Genomic DNA, 21532 nt, shown 5'->3' with positions numbered 1-21532 from the left:
CAGCTGAAAAAATATTTAAGAAATAATTATAGAACACTATCAGGATTATGTGTATTATGTGTATATTATTATGATATTTTTAGAGTTCTCTATTGAAAATAATGCAATATTTATTGGTATTTATTAAACTCTCATACTTAGAATTTGCTCTTAAATGTATTAACAAGACCAGGTATAGTGGCACATGCCTAGTACTCCAGGAAGCATGCAAGGCAGGATCATTTGAACCCAGGGTTTGAGACCAACCTGGGCAAAACAGTGAGATCCCACATTCAAAAAAAAGGGGAGTGATTCTGAGGAAGAAGTAGCTGGACATGATAAAACAAGATCAGTCATGAATAAATTGAAGGTGGATAATAAAAATTATGTTATCCATTTTATTTACTTGCACATGTCAATATTTCCTATACAATAATCACAAAGGAAATACATCTTTGAACTGTCTGTTGGCTCCCTGATTAAAGGACCTTAGTCAAGGAGTTAAGAGCTGGTTTGTGTTAGTTTTAGGAATACCTGAGGATTTGTTTTGTCTTTTAGGTTTTTATTTAGTATTAGGAATTGAACCTAGGGGCACTTTACCACTAAACTACATCCCCAACCCTTTTTGTTTTATTTTTGAGAAAGGGTCTCACTAAGTTGCTTAGGGTCTTGCTAAGTTGCTGAGGCTGGGCTCAAACTTGTGATCCTCCTGCCTTAGTCTCCCAAGTTGCTGGGATTACAGGCATGCACCATCATGTTCAGCTAAACCTGATTTGATACGTGGGCAAATTATCTTTGCAATTCTTTTTTTCTTTTCTTTTTTTTTTTAAGAGAGAGAGAGAGGGCTGGGGATGTGGCTCAAGCGGTAGCGCGCTCGCCTGGCATGCGTGCGGCCCGGGTTCGATCCTCAGCACCACATACCAACAAAGATGTTGTGTCTGCCGAGAACTAAAAAATAAATGTTAAAAAAATTCTCTCTCTCTCTCTCTTTTAAAAAAAAAAAAGAGAGAGAGAGAAATTTTTTAATATTTATTTTTTAGTTTTCGGTGGACACAACATCTTTATTTCTTTATTTTTATGTGGTGGTGAGGATCGAACCCAGCGCCCCACGCATGCCAGGCGAGCGCGCTACCGCTTGAGTCATATCCCTAGCCCCTGCAATTCTTAACTCAGAATTTATAGGAACATAATAAATCCAAGATAAATGAGAATCTGGCTGAATTTACTGTGTGCATGCCCCAAGGGCTTATGCTTCACTGTCAAGAATGGTAATTTAGTACTGATCACATGCTGCTGCACTAAAGAATGAGAACAAGGTATAAAAGCTGCGGAGACCCAAATGCAATGATTTAACTGAACATTCAGTTATGTTTCTTGGGAGAAACAGAACACATCAAATATAAGATGCCTGGGAATCATGAGATCTCCAATATGCTGTTGTTGTCCTAGCTGTGTTACTTCCTATCCTGTCTCTTAAAAGAAACTTAGTGCTGATGAAGTCTATTTTGTTGTATGAGTCCAACTGTTAATCTGAACCACTGCTGCTGGCAAGGCAGAGTGGGTATTCAAACATGTAAAAACTAAAAAATCTAATGTATAATGTACAAAACTAAAAAACTGAGAAGTATGCAGGGGTGGGAAGTGGGGTGGGAAATGAAAATTTTAAAGATACCTAAGGAAGAAAATAAATTTATAATGAGTAAGTCTAAATGAAACCACATAATATGTAAGCAAAATGAAAATATTTCACATAAACAACAAGTATACCTATTAAAATTACTTAATAAAGCTTAGCAACATTTAACCTCATGATTAACAAATCTTTATTCACCAGGTTCAACTTATATTTACTTTGCATTACAATAATTTCCTATGACAAATGTATCACAAACGATTTATTATAAAAGCAAGCCCACCTTCTCCATCAAGTGTATTAAGTGTATTTTAAATGACCGTTATTATATATTATCTTTGTTTGTTTTGTTCTGTTTTTGTGATACTAGGGATTGAACTCAGGACTTAAAAATGCTAGGTAATGCTCTACTACTGATCCCCAGCTCTATACATTACTTTTGGGGAAAAGATTTTTTTTTTCTTTTTTTGGTACTGGAGATTGAACACAAGGCTGCTTTACCACTGGCTATGTCCCTGACCCTCTTTATTTTTTATTTTGAGACAGGTCTTCCTAAGTTGCCCAGGATGGCCTCAAGTCTCCAATTCTCCTGCCTCAGGTTGCTGGGATGATAGGTATGCTCCAACCACACTCAATAAAAAAAAGATTTCAGTGAAGCAAGTTTTTAAATAATATGGAAGGTCAAAAAAAGACTCAGAACTATTTTTATATTAATGTAAACTTACTGAGCATCAGACATTTTTGTTTGTTTGGTAAAGGGATTGAAGAGAACAGACATTAAGTATAAAAGGAAAATAAACTGTATTTTAAGAAAAGCACCCTAGAATAAAGTTTACAAAGTCTGAAATTGAAAAGATCCCCTGTTCCTCTCTTTTGATGTTTGTCAATATTATTTTCAGTAAAATTTAACTAATGTGACCTTTTCCTACGAAACCTGCTCAGGAAAATAAAACCAAAAAATGTGAATTCAATGTCAAACAGCATTAGAAAATATATAGTTCGGTGATACATTTATAAAAATTCTCAACTATAATAAAACATATATGTTCCTATAAAGCACTGAACTATGAGAATCTACATTAAGAACAACATGGCCGATGGGGAAAACATTTAAGAGCATAACACTCACTTTTATCAATGACACATTAAAAAAAAAAAAAAAAAAAGGAAGCCAGGTGCAATGGCACACACCTATAATCCCAGCAGCTCCAGGTTGAGGGAGGAGAACTACAAGTTCAAATCAGCCTCAGCAACTTAGCAAGACCCTGTCTCAAAAAGGCTGGGGATGTGGCTCAGTGGTTAAGAGCCCCGGGTTCAATCCCTGGTACCAAAAATATAGAAAGCACATAAAAATGGCAGCAGTTTTACTTACATTAAGTGGTTCAGAAATCTAAAAACAACAATAAATATGACATTTTACTTTGAAAATGACCTGGGGTTCACGGGCTGGGGATATGGCTAAAGTAGTAGCACGCTCGCCTGGCATGTGTGAGGCACTGGGTTCGATCCTCAGCACCACATAAAGATAAAACAAATGACCTGGGGTTTGCTTGAGGAGTATCAGAAGGGCTGCAGCTCGTGAATTCTTATAAAATGGTAAAAGAGTGATTTGAAATGAGTTTTAAGAGCAGATTGTACAGGGTATGGCTTATAGCACATGTAATGAACTGCAGTAGCTAGTGTATGTCTGAGATGTGTGTGTCAATTTTTTGTATATTCCTATGAAGTAATTCAGCTGGGTATGGTTTTTCTGCATTCACTTAGTATTTCTTGTAAAAAACATCAGGTATAAGCAAGAAATTGTTATTATATTCAAATTATTTTCTAATATATCAATCACAATGAAACAAATGCATGTTTTCAAAATAATCAGTCTAGCATAAATAACTTTTTAGGATTTGAAATAGGAGTAAAAATAAGTAGTGGGGAGTAGTTATCCGTAATGTACTTATAAAACAGTAATCATTATAAAGGTCTAAAGTCATTTAAGCATGAGATTTTATATTTTAAAAGGGAAGGTTTTTAGATAAGACAAAAAGCTTAGAAAAAAGGAAAAGAGAAATTACAAATAAGATGGAATACATTCATTTCTTCCTGGTTCTAGTAGACACCTTAGATGTGCAAAGAACATACATCAAGAAGACTCTGAGGGGGGCTGGGATTGTGGCTCAGCAGTAGAGCGTTTGCCTGGCACGTATGAATGTGAGGCCCTGGGTTCGATCCTCAGCACCACATAAAAAGAAATAAATAAAGATTAAAAACAACAACAACAAAAAAAGACGACGACTCCGAGGGGCTGGGATATATCTCAGCTAGTAGAGTGTTTGCCCCGTGTGCACAAGGCCCTGGGTTCAATCCCCAGCACCACCAAAAAAAAAAAAAAAAAAAAAAGACAAGACTCTGAAAGGTAGAAAGAAGGAAAGTGATCAAGGATCTCTGGCCTTGGGAATGACAGAAATTCTAATTTTGCCACCCATATATCTGAAAATGTATGCTAGAGAAAAGTGCATCTGCACCTCAGATATGCTAATGCGCATTTTTTTTTAAGTCTCAAGAAAACCCTGCTCTCTCCAGACAAAGAACTGAGAAAAATTCTGATGATTTAGTTAAACAGAAAGTGATTTTTCTTTTTTCTTTTGGCCAATACCTCTCTATGACAACCAAATAAAAAGAATAAAAAAAAAAAATGTGCCATTGCCTGCTTTTCCCCTTATCAATATCAGCAGAGATTAAGTGGAGAAATTGGATTTCCAATCATCCTGCCCTTGGTGAAAGCAAGCAGCATTCCTCTTCCCTTGCCAGAGTAATTTCAGTAGAAACAAAGTAGGAAGCCTTAGCATCAATTGTCTGTAACTCTCCCTCTGTGTTGGCACATGACAGCTGGGGAAAGGACTCTTTAAGCCTATACATAAGGTCCTTGCAGACTCTCAAATGAAAAAGATCAGAATTAATATGGCAAAACATTTCATAACTAAACTACAATACTGAAGAACACCCAGGTTTCCCAATCAGCCTCTGAGTAGCAAATAAAGCAGACCAGAATAACACTAGATTTAACACACATGCTAAATCTAGAAGTGATTGGTAGCAAAAATAGAAAAATATAAACAGAACTTAATGTCTCATAATACCCAAAATGTTCATGATACAAGGGGAAAAAAAAGAAAGAAAGAAAGAAAAAGAAGAAAAAACCAGCCACTTTAATAAGAACCAGGAAAAACACAACTTAAGTGAAAAAAGATAATCAAAATACACTAAATCAAGATGACTTAGTTATTGGAATTAAGTCAGAAGGATTTATTTATTTATATTTTTGGCAATGGTGGGAACTGAACTCAGGGCCATATACATGTGAGGCAAGTCTCTACCATTAAACTATACCCACAGCTCCATTTATTTTATTTTGAGACAGGGTCTCACTAAGTTGCTGAGGCTGGCCTCAGATTTTGATTTTCCTGTTTTGGCCTCCTGAGTAACTGGGATTACAGGCATCCACCACTGTGACTTGTCTGAGAAGGATAAAAAAAAAAAGTCATCAATTAAAAAAAAAAAAAAGTTTTGAACTGCATGCAGTGGAGGGTGACTATAGTCCCAGATGTTCAGGACACTGAGGAAGAATCTCTTGACCCAGGAATTCAAGGCCAGCCTAGGCAACAGAGCAAGACAGTTTCAAAAAAGAATGGAATGTACCAACAAATCCCACCATTGTGTACACCCATAATGCATCAAATAAAAAACAAGAGGAGGAAACAAATAAAATCCATTTGAAACTGGGCAGGAGGGAGCTCCAAGGAGCAATTACAAACTTCTAAAACAGATTTAAAAAGTGAAAAATCTCAGAAGATATAAAGTACCAAATGGAAATTTTAGAACTAAGATATACAATACCTGGGGGGGGGGGGGACCAACCCAGAACTAACTTAACTTACACTCAACAGCAGAGTAGACATGACAGAGGAAAGAATTAGTGAGTCAGAAGAGAGATCAACAGAAACCGCCCAACCTGGATGGCACAAAGAAAACACATTGAACAACAACAACAAAAAAAAAATGAGTAAAGCCTCACAGACCCACAGAATAATAACATTTGTGTGACTGAAGTCCCAGAAGAAAAGGAGAAAACATCAAAAAATATTCTAATTAGTAATAGAAGAAATTTTTCTACATCTGGAAAAATGTATAGATCCACAGATTCAAGAAGCTGAGTGAGCTGTGTAGGGTGGTACATGCTTATAATCCCAGCAACTCAGGAGGTTTAGGAGAGAGGATCCCAAGTTCAAGGCCAGTCTGAACATCCTGGCAAAACCCTTTCTTAAAGTAAAAAATATAGAAAGGGCTGGGAATGTAGCTTAGTGGCAGAGCACCCCTGGGATCAACCCTCAGTACCACAAAGATAAAGAAAAACAAAAACAACAACAACAAAAAAAAACGTTGAGTGAGTCTCAAATACAATAAACTCTAATACACACCAAGACACACTACAAACAAACTTCTAAAAACAAAACATTGAAAGCAGCTAGAAGCCTGGTGTAGTGATAGATGCCTGTAATCTCAGGCATTGGGAGGATGAGGTAGAAGGATCATAAATTTGAGGCCAGCCTCAGCAACTTGGTCAAAATATGAAATGGGAGCTGGGGTTGTGGCTTAGTGGTAGAGTGCTCGCCTAGCACGTGCAAGGCCCTGGGTTCAATCCTCAGCACCACATAAAAATAAATAAATATATTGAGTTCAACTACAACTAAAATATATTAAAAAAAAAAAAGTCTACTACCATGTGGTTTTGCAAAGGATATAGGGCAACTTATTTTCCTACATTTTAACAGCAGTGTCTACCAAAGTTACAAATGCACAATCCTTGTAATTCGGTAAGTTTTAGGAATTTATCCTACGTGATCAATATATGAACATAAGTGTGGAATTGATGTACAAATGTGGGAATGGGAACTCTAATGGACAGAGACAGGAAGGAGAATTTTATTACATATTTTAAATGTGATTATGTTGTTACACATTCTAAATTTTAAACCAAAAGAACAGACTAAATTTTAAAAATTGGGTATATAGTTTTAGTTAGGAAGAATAAGTTTGGGTTTTTTTATGTTTATTTATACCGTATGGTGACTATAATTAATAATAATGCATTATGTATTTCAAAACCACAGACAGAAAAACTTACATGTTCTCACTACTATAAGTTTGAGGGATTAGATACAACAATTAGTTTGATTTTCTTCCCAAATTGTTCATATAGATCATCACTTTGAACCCCATAATTTTATATGCAATAACTTCTCAATTTACCATAAAAATCTTTTTAAAGAGCATTTTAAAACTCTAAGTATGACAATTGTTTTCACCTCACTCTCAATACAAAGGAACAAAACTAAAACCACAAAATCCTAATCCCTGCCTAACCATTTACACAAGATAAAGTGCAAAATATCTTTTACATGCACTTAAGTATCCTTAAGGTAAAAATGAAACAGAAGTAAAAGCAAAAGCCACAATGCAAAGTTAAGAATCATAATGAATGAAAAGGAATTATAAAGAGTAACACTTTCCTGGGTTATTTCTGATGTCTTGATTTAATTATCTGTTTTTTTTTACAGTACTAGGGATAGAACAGAAGGTCTCACACATGCATCCCCAGGCCTTGAGTTTATTTTATTTTATTATGTAGTTCACTTATCATTATGTTAAAGAATTTCCCAAACCTGTCCCCTGACCTTTATTAGTGGGGGTGGGGTGGGGATAGTGGTGGCGAGCTTGTAATCCTATCAATTAAGTATTGGACTTACCAGTATAATATTAAGGTTAAAAAAACAAACTTCAGAACATCTTATTTGTAAAAACCCAAGGTAAGAAAAACACTAACTTGTTCTTTATTTGGGTCTTAAAAACCAATGAATTTCATTTGAACCTGTAACAGTTAATTTCCAAATTAACCTTCAAAATAAAATTTGAAATAAAGAGCTATTCCCAAAATGGTTTCCTTCAGAAAATTTCATTTCGTATTACTGGTCTTCTCTTCTAAATAATATCTAAGTTTAACATCCCACTCACTACTTTGCAGTAAAAGTATCAGAAATAGTTTAAAAATAAAGACACTGAAATGAGCCTATCATGTCTCCTGAGTAGATATATTCTTTGTAAGATGAAAATTCCCTAATGCATTTAATACCTCAACCTACCAAACATCATGGCTTAGCAACACAACATAACAGAGACACATCACTTGCAGTTAGTTGACTGGCTGATAGAGCTATGGCACTGCTGCCATGCTCCACCACAGAAGAGTATGTACCACCGTGATGACAAATATATATTAGTTTTTGTCCATGAATCATAACTCTTTCCCAAACCCAGGCTACAGAAACTATAATTCCCCCCCCCCCCCCGGAAGGTTAAAAAACTTCACCTTTACTGGGTGTAGTAGTGCATGCTTATTGGGAGGCTGAGGCAGGAGAACCTTAAGTTTGAGGGCAGTCTCAGCAACCTGACATGGCCCTAGGCAACTTACTGAGACCCTGTCTCAAAATAAAAAAGGGCTAGATAGCTCAGTGGTAAAGAGCCCCTGTGTTCAATCCCCATTATGCCACCCTCCCAAAAAGAAAAAGAAACTCTAATCTTCCTCCACCTTTCTGTCTTGGAGAGTGCCTAAAAAATTCTCTGAAGCTATCCTATCTGATAATAGATCTCAAGACCTCATTTCAGAAGAGGTCTTGCCTTATACCTGGGAAGAAGGCCTGTTGCATGGAAAGACCAAGAAGAATCTGGACAGGCCTTGGTGGATATTTTCATCAGTCTATAAGCATTAGATCATACCCTGTTTGCCACATTTTTACACAGTTGTCATGTTACAATCATGCTTAGGCAATGAAGTCTCAATAAACATGCAAACAACAGGGGCTGGTGTGTGGCTCAATGGTAGAGCACTTGCCTAGCATATGTGAAGCACTAGGTTCAATTCTCAGCATCACATATCAATAAGTAAAAATAAATAAAAAAAACCCTTAAACAGGATTCATTCTGGACAACTGAACACATGGGAGGTTCCTGGAGTGTGACACACCAGAGGATATTAGAAGCTCTGTGCCCCTTCTTCCATACTTTGCCCTATGAATCCCTTCATTGATATCTTATTTGAAGCATGGTTTCCATTAAATTAGTGCAACTTTTACACCATCATAATGTAAAAAAAAAAAAAAAAAAACCCCAAACCATGGCAATTTGGGACTACCTGCATAAGATTCAACAGCTGTTTCCTATTGTGCTTTTCTTTCTGTACTGCCAGACAATCTGTTTCCTTTTCTTCTCATATAACTATATGTTGCCATGTTGTCACAACTCGGTTCCTGCGTGTGCTTTGTAATGTAGCAATGCCCTCATCTCTTGTTGCATGGCCAAGACAGATTCCTCTTTAACAACTGCAGTGGACTCTGAAGAGAACAACACGACCAGAGGTCATGTCAACTACTAAAAAAATTAGGAAACTCCTTAATCAAGGCAGTGGTTTCATTTTCTGGTGGTCTGTGTTCTATTTTCCACTCCTGAGGATGCTTCATTGAGTCTCTTGGGGACACTTTTGTTTTGAACTCCAGTGTTCTATCTCTGCATATATGTTGAAAGGTTCTTCTCTTGGACCCTGAACTTCCTCTGGCAAATTTACATAGCCAAAAAAGCAAGATTTTTAATTTTGCAATAGAAAAGGGAAAAGGACCCCAAGGAGACAGCTCAGACTCATGAAGACAGGTGGGCCCAGTCTGAGATTTCTTTCGAAGTCTCTTTGTCTTGTTTCAGGAAGTCAAGACACACACAAACAACTATATATTTTAAAAATTAGGGTGAAAATCTTTCACACAGGTTAATATGATGATGATTAACATCACGGTGTTGCATAAAGCTTTTTGACTATTTTTGGGTTTTTGTTGTTTTTTGGTACTGAAAACTGAATCAAGAGGTACTTTGCCACTGAGCCACATCCCCTGCTCTTTTTTTATGTTGAGACAGGGTCTCTCTGAGTTGCTTAGGGCCTCACTAAGTTGCTGAGGCTGGCCCTGAACTTTAGATCCTCCTGCCTTAGCCTCCCAAGTCACTGGCATGCACCACACCTGGCTTTTTGACTGTTTTTGATTTAAAATTCTTGTAAGGAAACCAAACTTAAAAGTTGGATATAAGACAGCTCTATCTAAACAAATATTACACAGATGTATGGCTAAATTCATTCTAAGAAATGTTCTGAATGGTAGTTGAAAGACCATGGGATAACTGGTGTCAAACTATGATCTTAAGTGAAGATCTTTACCTCTGGGTTGGGGTTGTAGCTCAGTGGTAGGGAGCACTTGCTAGCATGTGTAAGGCACTGGGTTTGATTCTCACCACCATAAAACAAAATAAACAAAAAAACACTTTACTTCTTTCCAGTGTGATTCAGAACACACTAGGCATGAGAGTTCAGGCTCAAAACAAATCTGACCTTCGTAGAAACTCCTGAAAAGACAGATACTAAAAAGGGGGCAGAATCTTCCCTGTGTAAGGGAACAGGTAAGGACAAGGTGTGCTAATTTACCAGGAGTTTAAGTGACACAGAGTAGGATGCTACATAAATTTTCAGAACCAACTGGCCACAATGGCATAGAAAAACTAGCATTTATTCCTTCAGGTGACAATGCATTATAAAGATGCCAGGAATAATATATAAAGAGTCACACATACTACAGGGAAATACCTGACCTCTTAATACCAAAACATTCTTAATACTAAATTAATTAGAGATTATGATTAGTGTTTATGGTTTCAAATGTGAGTTTTACTAACTCATTCTCTTTCTATATAAGCCACATAGAATCTCATTAGCTTTTATAAGCAGAGAATAGATCTTAATACAAGAGACCTGAAAGACCATAAAATATAAGAAAAATAATGTCAAATACAGAATACAAGATTTTTCTATATGATGTGAAAATAAGTAGTGCCTTAAGCCAAAATATTATAGTTGAATTAACAATATTCTGAAGAATCAAACATCAGCAGGTTCAGGGTCTAAAATTTATCAACACTAATAGAGAATGTTTTTATTAATTAAAAAAAATATAAATGATTTATATAGCACTCAATTCTCAAAGCACTTCATTCTTTATCCAAAAAATGCAGACATTATTCCTATTTGTTACTAAGAATATAAATCAAGTTTCATTTACAACAAAAATCATTTTACATAGTCTCATTATACTCCTACAATATGTTAATAGTAATATATTTAATATGCAATGGATAAAACATGAAATCATCAAAATCAAGATAGAATACAGAAACAGAAAATTTTAAATAAGCATTTTAGTTCTCTACACCCACCTAGGATCTCTTAAAATTAAAACAACACAAAATGTGTATATTTCTAAATATTATACAGTAAATGAGTAGACCTAAAAGGTGAGAAACCAAATGTTCTTCTTCAAGCAATTCTGAAAGGCATGTTAAAGACATTTAAACTTTAATGAATTAGTGACATAAGCTTTTATTACTCCCTAGATTAATAAGAACAGAATCAGTTTAATGTTTTATTATTCTCTATACTAGTTTGAAGGTAATCTCATTCTGTTACTCTCAGAGCATCAAACCCAATATTTGTAATTCATAGAAGCAGTCACATCTCTCAGATTATAGAGACAAAATGTTCACTCAAAACAAAGTTCTTGGGCTGGAGTTGTGGTTCTGTGGGAGAGTGCTTGGCTAGCATGCATGAGGCACTGAGTTCTATCCCTAGCACCACATTAAAAAAAAAAAAGTTCTTACCATTTCAGATAACATCACATCAAATTAGCTTCATATTAGCTTCAAATAGTCTGGTCTAGTCAACTAAGAGAAGTTTTAAAACATGCAGGATGTTTCTGAACGTAAGCAACACACGAAGGGAAAGAATTTATTCCGTCAGTTTCTTAATCTATCTTATTCTCATCAATTGCCATCCTATCCCACCCATTTTCTCTTCCTCTAGAATGTTTACACCCATGCTCTTTAGATAACTTCAGTTTTTTAAAAAAACAAACCAAATAGAAGCAAAAGGGTAAATTATTACAAATAAGTGAGGAAAAATGTAAATGGTTCCATGTCTAATGAACAAAGTAAAAAGCAGGATAAACACTTGAAAAAGTTTAAAAAAAAATGCTGCTAGGCACAATTGTGTACTCCTGTAATCCTAGTGGCTTGGGAGGCTGAGGCAGGAGGATCACAAGTTGAAAGCCAGCTTCAGCAACTTAGCAAAGCCCTTAGCAAGAACCTATCTCAAAATAAAAAAATTAAAAAGCAGGGGTAAGGGATGTGGCTTAATGGTTAAGTGCCCTTGGGTTCAATCTCTAGTATCAATAAAAAGAAAAAAAAAAAAAAAGAAAATACAAAAATATCAAGAATATATAATACAGAAAGAACAGTCTCTTCAATAAATGGGGATGACTGCAGGAGTAGTTCCAGCGTAAAAAAATGCATACTTACAATGTGAGAAGCATTGGGGAATCCCCAGCACTCTCTAAGACAATAAAAATGGGGTTAGGATAACTGCATATTCACATGTAGAAGAATGGAATTAGACTTTTATCCCACAATATACACAAAAAATTAACTTGAAATGGATTAAAACTTGAAACAATTTTTTTGGATATGACCCCAAAAGCACAGGCAGCTGAAAACATGAATGGGATTCACATCAAATTAAAAAGCTTCTGCATAGGAGCTAGTGTTATAGCTCAGTGGTAAAGTGCTTACCTAGCATGAGTGAGGCACTGGGTTCAATTCTTAGCATCACATATAAACAAGTAAATAAAATAAAGTCTAGCAAAAACTAAAAAGTATTTTTTTTAAAAAAAGAAGCTTTTGCATAATCAAGGAAATAATCAAGAATCAAGACACAGTAAATGGAATAGGACAAAATACTTGCAAACCAAGCATCTGATAAGGGGTTATTACTGAAAATATAAGGAACTCAAGCAACTCAGTAGCAAGAAAATAACTTGATTTTAAAAAATGGTTCAGGGAAAAAAAAAGAATGAACCAAGGACCTGCACATTTCTCAAAGTAAGACATATGCAACAACACTAATAAGGAGAGAAATGAAAATTAAAACCACAATGAAATATCACCTCATACCTGTTAGAACAGCTCTTAAGAAATAACAAAAAAGTGTTGGTGAAGATATGGAGAAAAGGGAACATTCTGCATACTGTTGGTGGGAATGTAAATTAGAACAGCATTATGTAAAACAGCATGGAGGTTCCTCAAAAAATTAAAAATAGCTGGGTATGGTGTTGCACACCTATAATCCCAGGTGCTTAGGAAACTGAGGCAGAAGGGTTGCAAGTTCAAGGCTAGCCTGAGCAACATTATCAAGACCCTATCTCAAAATAAAAAAAGAGGGGAACAGCCCAGTAGTAAAGCACTTATGGATACAATCCCCAGTCTGGGGGCGGGGGGGGGGGGGAACAACCAAGATTAAAAATAAAACGACCATATGATCCAGCAATCCCACTACTAGATATATATACCCAAAGGAAATTAAACCAGTATGTTGAAGTGATGTCTGCACTACCATTGTGTTATTTTCAATTGTTAAGATACAGAATCAATCTAAGTGTCCCTCAATGGATAAACAGAATAATAAATGTCACACACACCAAAACAAACCCCACACACAATGGAATTCTATTAAGCCTTAAAAAAGGATATCCTGACTGGGAGTAGCGGCATACACCTGTAATCCCAGCGGCCCTAAGCAACTCACTGAGACCCTGTCTTTAAATAAAAATACAAAATAGGGAGGGGGATGTGGCTCAGTGGTTGAGTGCCCCCAAGTTCAATCCCTGGTACCCAAAAGAAAGGGATATCCTGTCATTTGTGGCAACATGGATAAATCTACAAATCTACACCTAATCTATTAGGTGAAATAAGCTACCCACAAAAAGACAAATACCGAATAATTTCATTTACATATGGATTCTAAAAAAGATAAATTCACAGAAATAGAGAGTGGAACTGATTGGTAGTCTCACTAGGGATCTGAAGAGGAAGGTTGAGAGTATATTCAGAGAGGATGTTGATCAAAGGATACAAAATTTTAGTTAGAAGGAATAAATTCAAGAAATCTACTGTACAACATGGTGAGAACAGTTAATAACGACTATAAACTGAGCTCTGTGGCATATGCCTACTCTGGAGCTGAGAAAGGCAGAAATATCTTAAGTTTGAGGTCACCCTGAGTAATCCTGTTTCAAAAATCAACAACAAGGGGCTGAGGCTGTAGCTCAGTGGTAAAGTGCTTGCCTCGAATGTGTGAGGCACTGAGTTCAATTCTCAGCACCACATAAAAATAAAATACTGTGTGTTCATTTACAACTAAATAAATATTTAAACAAAAAAAGACAAACAAACAAGAATAAAAAAAAACTACTTAGAGGCTGAGGTAGAAGGACTGCAAATTCAAGACCAGCCTGGGTAACTGAGTAAAACCGCATCTCAAAATAAAATTTAAAAAGGTCTGAGCTGTAGCTCAGTGGTAGAGAACTTGCCTTGTATGTGGCAGGTCCTGGGTTCAATTCCCAGTATAGAGGAGAGAAGAAGGAATGACTGTATTCTTAAAAATCATTACCTAGATTTTAAGCTTATCACCATGTGTGTGCAAGCATGTGTGCGTGCACACACACATCAAAAAATGTAATGTGATTAGCTCAATTATGCAATCCACACACACAAAAAACTACAACATATACATATTTCAAAGCATCACATTGTGCATGATATACATAATTTTTGTCATTAAAAAAAAAAATTAGAAGTCTGGCAAGATGGTTCATGCCTGTAATTCCAATGACTATGGAGGCTGAGGAAGGAGGACTGCAAACTAGGACTATAGCTCAGAGGGGAAAACACCCTTGGGTTCAATCCAAGTACAAAAATAAAAAAATACACAAACACCTCACATTTATGTCAACTATAGTATGAATTTCAAACCAACTATTTAGAGTGTCTATTTTATATTAGCAAGAATTCCTTGAAATATGTACTGTTCTTACCTTTGGATTTGGGAATTAGCTCTCCACAACTGAGTATCCGTACTTCAGCAAATGGTTTGCTAGCTGCATCTGTTTTCTGGTTTTCTATCTCTCTTACAACTTCTTGGCCAGAAATCACTTGCCCAAAAACAACATGATGCCTAAAGAGTCAAATAAAGATGACTAAATAAAAGCTTCTTATTTTCACATTAATTTAAAGTAGGTTATAAAATAGTTGAATTTTTACCCATCTAGATGAGGAGTTGGTTTTGTTGTTCTTTTGGAAGTCATCAGAGAGAAGAATAAAAACAAAGTCAAAGAAAAACAAAGTTAGCATCTCTAAAAAGGAAAAGAAAATAACTACATTGAAAACAAAGCAAAACCCAAACTAATCATATGTTACTTTAACATAACAGAATCATATTACCTTAACTTTGAGTAAAAAAGAATGCAAAATATCTGCCACACAATGTATTCCACGGACCCCCACTGCCCCACTGCATTGGGGATTCAGTTCAGGCTTGCTTTTACTGCTGAACTACATACCCAGTCCTATTTATTTGCTTATTTATTTAATTTTGAGTCAGGATCTCACTAAATTGCTCAGACTAGCTTCAAATTTGTGATCCTCTTGACTCAGACACAGGTCACCAACCAGGTTTGTTTATGTATATATGTATGTATTTTTATGCATTCATTCATTTATTATGTGATGCTGAGGATCAAACCCATGTCTCATGTATGCTAGGAAAGCGCTCTACCAGTGCTCTACAACCCAGCCCCAACCTGGTTTATTCATTCATTTGTTTGTTTATACTTTCATTCATTCATTCACTCATTCATTTATTTATAGCTGTACATGGATAGAATGTCTTTGTTTTGTTTATTTTTATGTGGTGCTGAGGATGGAACCCAGTGTTTCACACATGCTAGGCAAGCGCTCTGCCACTGAGCTACAGCCTCAGCACAACCTGGTTTATTTTTTAGGTCTTCCTAAATTGCTGAGGCTGAGTCTTGAACTTGTGATCCTCCTGTTTCAACCTCCCAAGTAACTGAAAATTACAAGCATTGGCCAACCACACCTGGATACACAATGTATTTTTTAAAAATTTGTTCTTTGTAGAAAAGCAATACCTACTTGTTAAAAACCTGGATATAAGCTAGGCAGAGTGGCACACACCTATAATCCCAGAAATCTGGGAGGCCAAGGCAAGAGCTGCTAATTCGAAGTCGGCCAGAGCAAAAATTAGTGAGGCCCTAAGCAACATAGTTAAGAACGTGTCTCAAAATAAAAAATAAAAAGGCTGGTAATATAGTTCAGTGGTTAGGTGCCCCTGGGTTCAATTCCTGGTACAAAAAAAAAAAAAAAAAAAAGATAAAAAGTCAACATTTTGGTGATGTTATTATCTATTTGTATTTATTGCATAAACTGAGTTCTTCCTGAATGTTTATGGTTTATAAAGTTTCTACTGTATGGACTTACCAAAATTTACCAAGCCATTCTATGATTATGATTTTATGGGGTTAAGACTACTTTTCAGGGCTGGGGTTGTGGCTTAGTGGTAGTGCACTTGCCTAGCATATGTAAAGCACCGAGTTTGATTCTCAGCACCACATATAAATAAAGATCCATCAATGACTAAAAATATATATAAAAATAACTTGGTGGGGAGGGGAGACTACTTTTCAATTTCAACATTTTAAACAGAATAGGGAGAGAGAGGTGGGAATAGTCAGATTCGGATAGCCTTCAGACATATTCTGTTCATCCTGAATAGAAATGGTCCACATTAGTGTTCATCACTTTAAAAAAAAATTATGAATTCATTTATTTTATTTTTTTACAATACTAGGGGTCAAACCCAGGGCTTTGTGCATGCTAGGCAAATATTCTTTTTTCTTCCTGCTAATTTTAGATATACATGAGAGTAGAATGTATTTTGACATATTATAAAGGGAGTATAACTTCCCATTCTTGTATCTGTACATGATGTGGAGTCACACTGGTTGTATATTCAAACATGAACACAGGAAAGTTATATCTGACTCAATCTACTATTCCCATCCCCCTTCCTTTCCCTTCATTCCCAATGTTGTCTAATCCAACGAACTTCTATTCTTCCCCCTAGACAATTTTTAAATTAACTGACAATGTTTAAATTTTTTAATTATTTCACCAAGTGCCACTGCGTTTGCCTACAATCCAAGCTACTTAGGTAGAACAGGCAGGAGAAATGCAAGTTTAAGGCTAGCCTAGGTCTTACAGAGATAACTCCCAACTCCGGGAAACAAACCAACAAAAGGGTAACCTAAGGGACACTTTCACATGAAAATCCAGGCTTGGAGCCTCTCTGCAATACTTGAAAGTTGTGGTACCTGGCACATAGCAATAACTGACCAGAGCCAAGGGTTCTGTGTTCTTTAACATGTGAATTAATAGTTTAGTTTCTTGCTCTAACAGGATAATTTATGTCACTTGCCTTGGTAGGCTTGAGTTTGTTACTCCTGATATAAATTTCCAAGTTGAAGAAAGAAACCCGGATAAAAATTAAAGTTGTGGTGGCATGGTACTGTAGTCCCAGATACATGGGAGGCCAAGACAGGAGGACCACTAAAGCCCAGGAGCTCAGACCAGTCTGGGGAGCATAGTGAGAGCCCCCATAAAAGAAAAAACCAAGACAAAATCAAAACTTAAAATAAGCATATTTTGGCAAATGAACTTCTTGTCATCCATTTTCCCTCTAGATTACCTTTAAAGTCATGTAGTTAAGAGGGCTGCTATTTGGTTATGTACCAGAGATATATTGGAATAACAGATTAAAGATAATTTTAAAAAGAAACTTTATTGAAAAAGGCATTGGGTATGTATGCAACTGAATTTACTGTTCTACTGTATTAGTTATAACAATTTTATTGCTAATTACAATAATAAAATAGCATGCCAGTGATCCCATTTACTCAGGTGGTTGAAGTAGGAGGGTCACAAATTCAAGGCCAGCCAGAGTAACTTAGGAAAATGCTGTCTCAAAATAAAATTTAAAAGACTGGATGTGTAGTTCAGTGGTGGAGTACTTCCCTAGCATGCATGAGGTCCTGGATTTTCCTTAAATAACTAAATATAGGATTACCATCTAACCTGGGAGTATAAGCAAAAGAACTGAAAACTGAGCAGGGCACCGTGGGGCATGCCTATAATCCCAGTAGCTCAGGAGGCTGAGACAGGAGGATCAAGAGTTCAAAGTCAGTTTCAGTAAAAGCTAGCCCCTAAGCAACTCAGTGAGACCCTGTTTCTAAGTAAAATACAAAACAGGGGCTGGGGATGTGGCTCAGTGTCCACACTCAAGTGTCCCTGAGTTCAATTCCCATTATCCCCCCACTCAACCCCCCAAAGAACTGAAAGCTGAGACGCAAGCACTAGTGTTCACTGTAGTATTACTCACATTAGATAAAAGGTAGAAACAATCCAATGTCCATTAACAGATAATGGGACAAATATGATATATACATAGAGTGTTATTCAGCCATAAAAAGGACTAAAGTTCTGAAACATGCTGCCATGTGAAAGAACTTTGAAAACACGCTAAGTGAAACAAGTCAGACACAAAAGACAAATATTGCATAATTTCACCCAAATGAAATATCTACAATAGGCAAATTCAAGATTAGTAGTTACGGGGCTATGGGAAAAGGAAAATGGCAAAAAAAAAAATGTGGGATAATAAAACAGCTCTGGAAACAGATTGTGATGACAGCTGTGTAACACTGGGAATTTGATAAACATGCCTGAACTACACAGTTAAGTGTTTAAAAGGCCTCTCAGTGTCTTGGGAGGCTGAGGCAGGAAGACTACAAGTCAAAAAAGTGGTTAAAAGGCAAGCTTTACAGTATACATAATACAGCAAACTTTTTCTTTTTTGGGGGGTGCCAGGGATTGAACCAAGGGGCACTTAACCACTGAGCCACATCTCCATCCCTATCCGTATTTTGTATTTTATTTAGAGACAGGGTCTCACTGAGTTGCTTAGGGTCTCACTTTTGCTAAGGCTGCCTTTGAACTCACAATCCTCCTGCCTCCAGAGCCGCTGGGATTACAGGCATAAGCCACCTGCAAGGCTTTTTTTTTTTTTTTTCCTTTTAAAATTGAAGCTTGGGCTAGGAATGTGGCTCAGTGAGAGTGCTTCCCTAGCATGCATTTGTCCCTGGGCTCTACCCAGTGTATGGGTGAATCCACAAATAAATAATCTGTGAATTATGAGGATCAATTGTTTTAACTTTCATAATTAATTATGGAGAGATACTCTATGTAACATAAACATCTTGTTTCTGGTTAATACTGTCCCACTAAGTTTAGTATCCATAGAAGATTCTTGCCTTAATCAATTATTACTGTGATGATTACAAAATGGTGAGTTTTCTAACTTCAACATTTCTTTTATGTTTATTAGTTGATGTTTTACTAGGAACGAGCTTTTCTCTTCTCCCTTGTTACTTATTTATTTATAGTACTTCCCACTTAATCTGTAGGGACATGTTTCACAATTCCCAGGGGATAACTGAAATTGCAGATAGTTTTGAATCCCACATATACCCAGTAAATGATTTTTTCATATATATATATACCTACCTATGGTAAAATTTAATTTAAAAATTAGGCCCAGAAAGAGATTATCTCTGTCACTCAAAATATCTTACTGTACTCATCCTTCCTCTTGCAACAATGAGATGATACAATACCTACACAATGAGATGAAGTGAAATGAATGATGTAGGCACTGTGATGTAGCATCAAGTTACTACGTCAGGGTTATGCAAGTACTACAATAACTTGACAGCTAATCTAATTATCAAAGAGACCACTAAGTAACTAACAAGTAGGAAGCATATATAGTATGGACACAATGGACAAAGGGATGATTTTTAAGCCAAGTAGAACAATGGGGATTTCATCAAGTCAGTCAAATTTCAAATACATATATTGTTTATTTCTGGAATTTCCTATTTAGTATTTTTAGGGTGACTGTGGGTAACTTAAATTATGAAAAGCAAAACTACACATAAGGCAGGACTACTATGTATCAGTATGGACTCCTGGATTCCTACTTTATTTAAATATAATCTAATAATAATATTGTTGTTATTATTATATTTTATTTTTGGTACTGAGGATTGAATCCAGGGGCACTTAACCACTGGGCCACATTCCAGCCTTTTCATTTTTTATTTTAGAGGTAGGGTCTCACTAAGTTGCTTAGGGCCTTGCTAAACTGCTGAGGCTGGCTTAAACTTAGGATCCTCCTGCTTCAGCCTTCCAAGCCACTGTGATTACAAATGTGCACCACTGTGCCAAGCCTAATAATATTATTAATTCTGATGCTCAACCTGTAATAAATTGGCCAATAGAAATGTATTTTATCTGGCTCTCATGTCCCCTTGACAAATATACATTATCTAAAAACCTGAGCAGCACTTTTCAACTCCCCTGTTCAATAATTCTTTGTTCTTCCTCATTAAACAATTCCCTGCCTTTATAGGCTTCTCTCTGATTTATTAGAAACCAATGGAAGGCACATCGAGAGAGAACAGAAAATGGGATATGTTAAACCATCAAATTATAAATACTTACATGAAGAATTGTGAACCATTTGTATCTTTCCCTCTGTTGGCCATTGATAAGAGAAATTCTTTGTTGTGTTTAACAGCAAAACTTTCATCTATAAAGAAGTAAAGTTTTCAGTTACATTATAAGCATATAATAAGGATATAAGAAAAAAGCATATGAAATCTGAAATAAAATTTCACCGGAATACAAAAAGTAAAGATGAACCTATTAAGTTCAACACTCATATGCTTATAGTTTTCCAAGTGATTTTTACATCAATAAAAAAGACAGAAAACATAATTTGTGGGAAAACTAGCCAAATCTCATAGTATCAAAAGGATTAAGCCGGGAACGGTGGTGCATGCCTCTAATGCCGGTAGTTAGGGAGGCTAGGACAGGAATGTGAGTTCAAAGCCAGCCTCAGCAAAAGCAAGGCACGAAGGAACCTCAGTGAGACCCTGTCTCTAAATAAAATACAAAATAGGGCTCGGGATGTGGCTCAGTGGTAAAGTGCCCAAGTTCAACCCCAAGTACATGCTCCCCCCAAAAGAAAATTAACCATCAGATTAGTTGAAGATAGTTGTACATTAGTATATATATATATTAGTATACATGTATATTATAATGAATAATCTAGTTGAATCAATAACCAAATGAATAAAATGTAAACATTTTTACCTTCAAAAAATCCTCCATAAATAGATTCCCCTCCTCGTCCATTTCCTACAAATGAAAAATAGACTCAGAATTCTCAAGACAGTGAACTCTTTGAAGTTGCTGCCTAAACCAACATACTTCCTACAAAGTAGTGTGTGAATGATTTTTGAATCAAAGGACCAACAGCAAATTATAAGATATTAACTTTATATCAGCAGTGACAAGATCCCAAATTACTTCTTTCACTTATGATGCTATAATAAGAATGTGATAAAGCATATTAAGATTCTTGGAAAAAACAGTTTTCAGATTCTAATGATGACTACACAGTTTCTTCAACAAGAATTAATAACATTTTTTTTCAAAGTGTCTTTAGAAATAGTTTTAAGCTGGGTGTGGTGGTGCATGCCTGTATTCCTGTGACTCAGGAGGCTGAGGAAGGAAGATCTCAAGTTCAAGGCCAGTATCAGCAATTCAGCAAGCCCCTAAGCAAAATACGAGAGATTTGTCTCATCAAGCGGTAGCACGATCGCCTGGCTTGCGTGCGGCCAGGGTTCGATCCTCAGCACCACATTACAAACAAAGATGTTGTGTCCGCCGAAAACTAAAAAAAAAAATAAATAT

The 21532-nt window shown here is 36.1% G+C and overlaps 1 protein-coding gene across 5 annotated transcripts in view; it reads right to left on the bottom strand.

The window, feature by feature from the left end:
• The window catches only part of PPIG (peptidylprolyl isomerase G), a 55981-nt gene that overhangs the window by 11684 nt on the left and 22765 nt on the right, over positions 1-21532 (bottom strand). For 4 of the 5 annotated variants that reach the window (XM_081261394.1, XM_081261396.1, XM_081261395.1 and 1 more), the window contains 4 exons: positions 20930-20974; positions 20276-20363; positions 14900-14929; positions 14674-14813 (listed from right to left, as the gene is read on the bottom strand). In XM_081261394.1, the coding sequence (XP_081117520.1) occupies positions 14674-14813; positions 14900-14929; positions 20276-20363; positions 20930-20974 (303 nt within the window). Of the gene's footprint in view, positions 1-14673; positions 14814-14899; positions 14930-20271; positions 20364-20929; positions 20975-21532 lie in introns of all 5 variants that reach the window. The other variant, XM_081261398.1, reaches the window with a different exon arrangement.

The sequence above is a fragment of the Spermophilus citellus genome (genome assembly GCF_964194105.1).
Source record: "Spermophilus citellus genome assembly, chromosome: 11".
NCBI lineage: Eukaryota > Metazoa > Chordata > Mammalia > Rodentia > Sciuridae > Spermophilus > Spermophilus citellus.
This window is presented reverse-complemented; position numbering and strand designations above follow the sequence as displayed.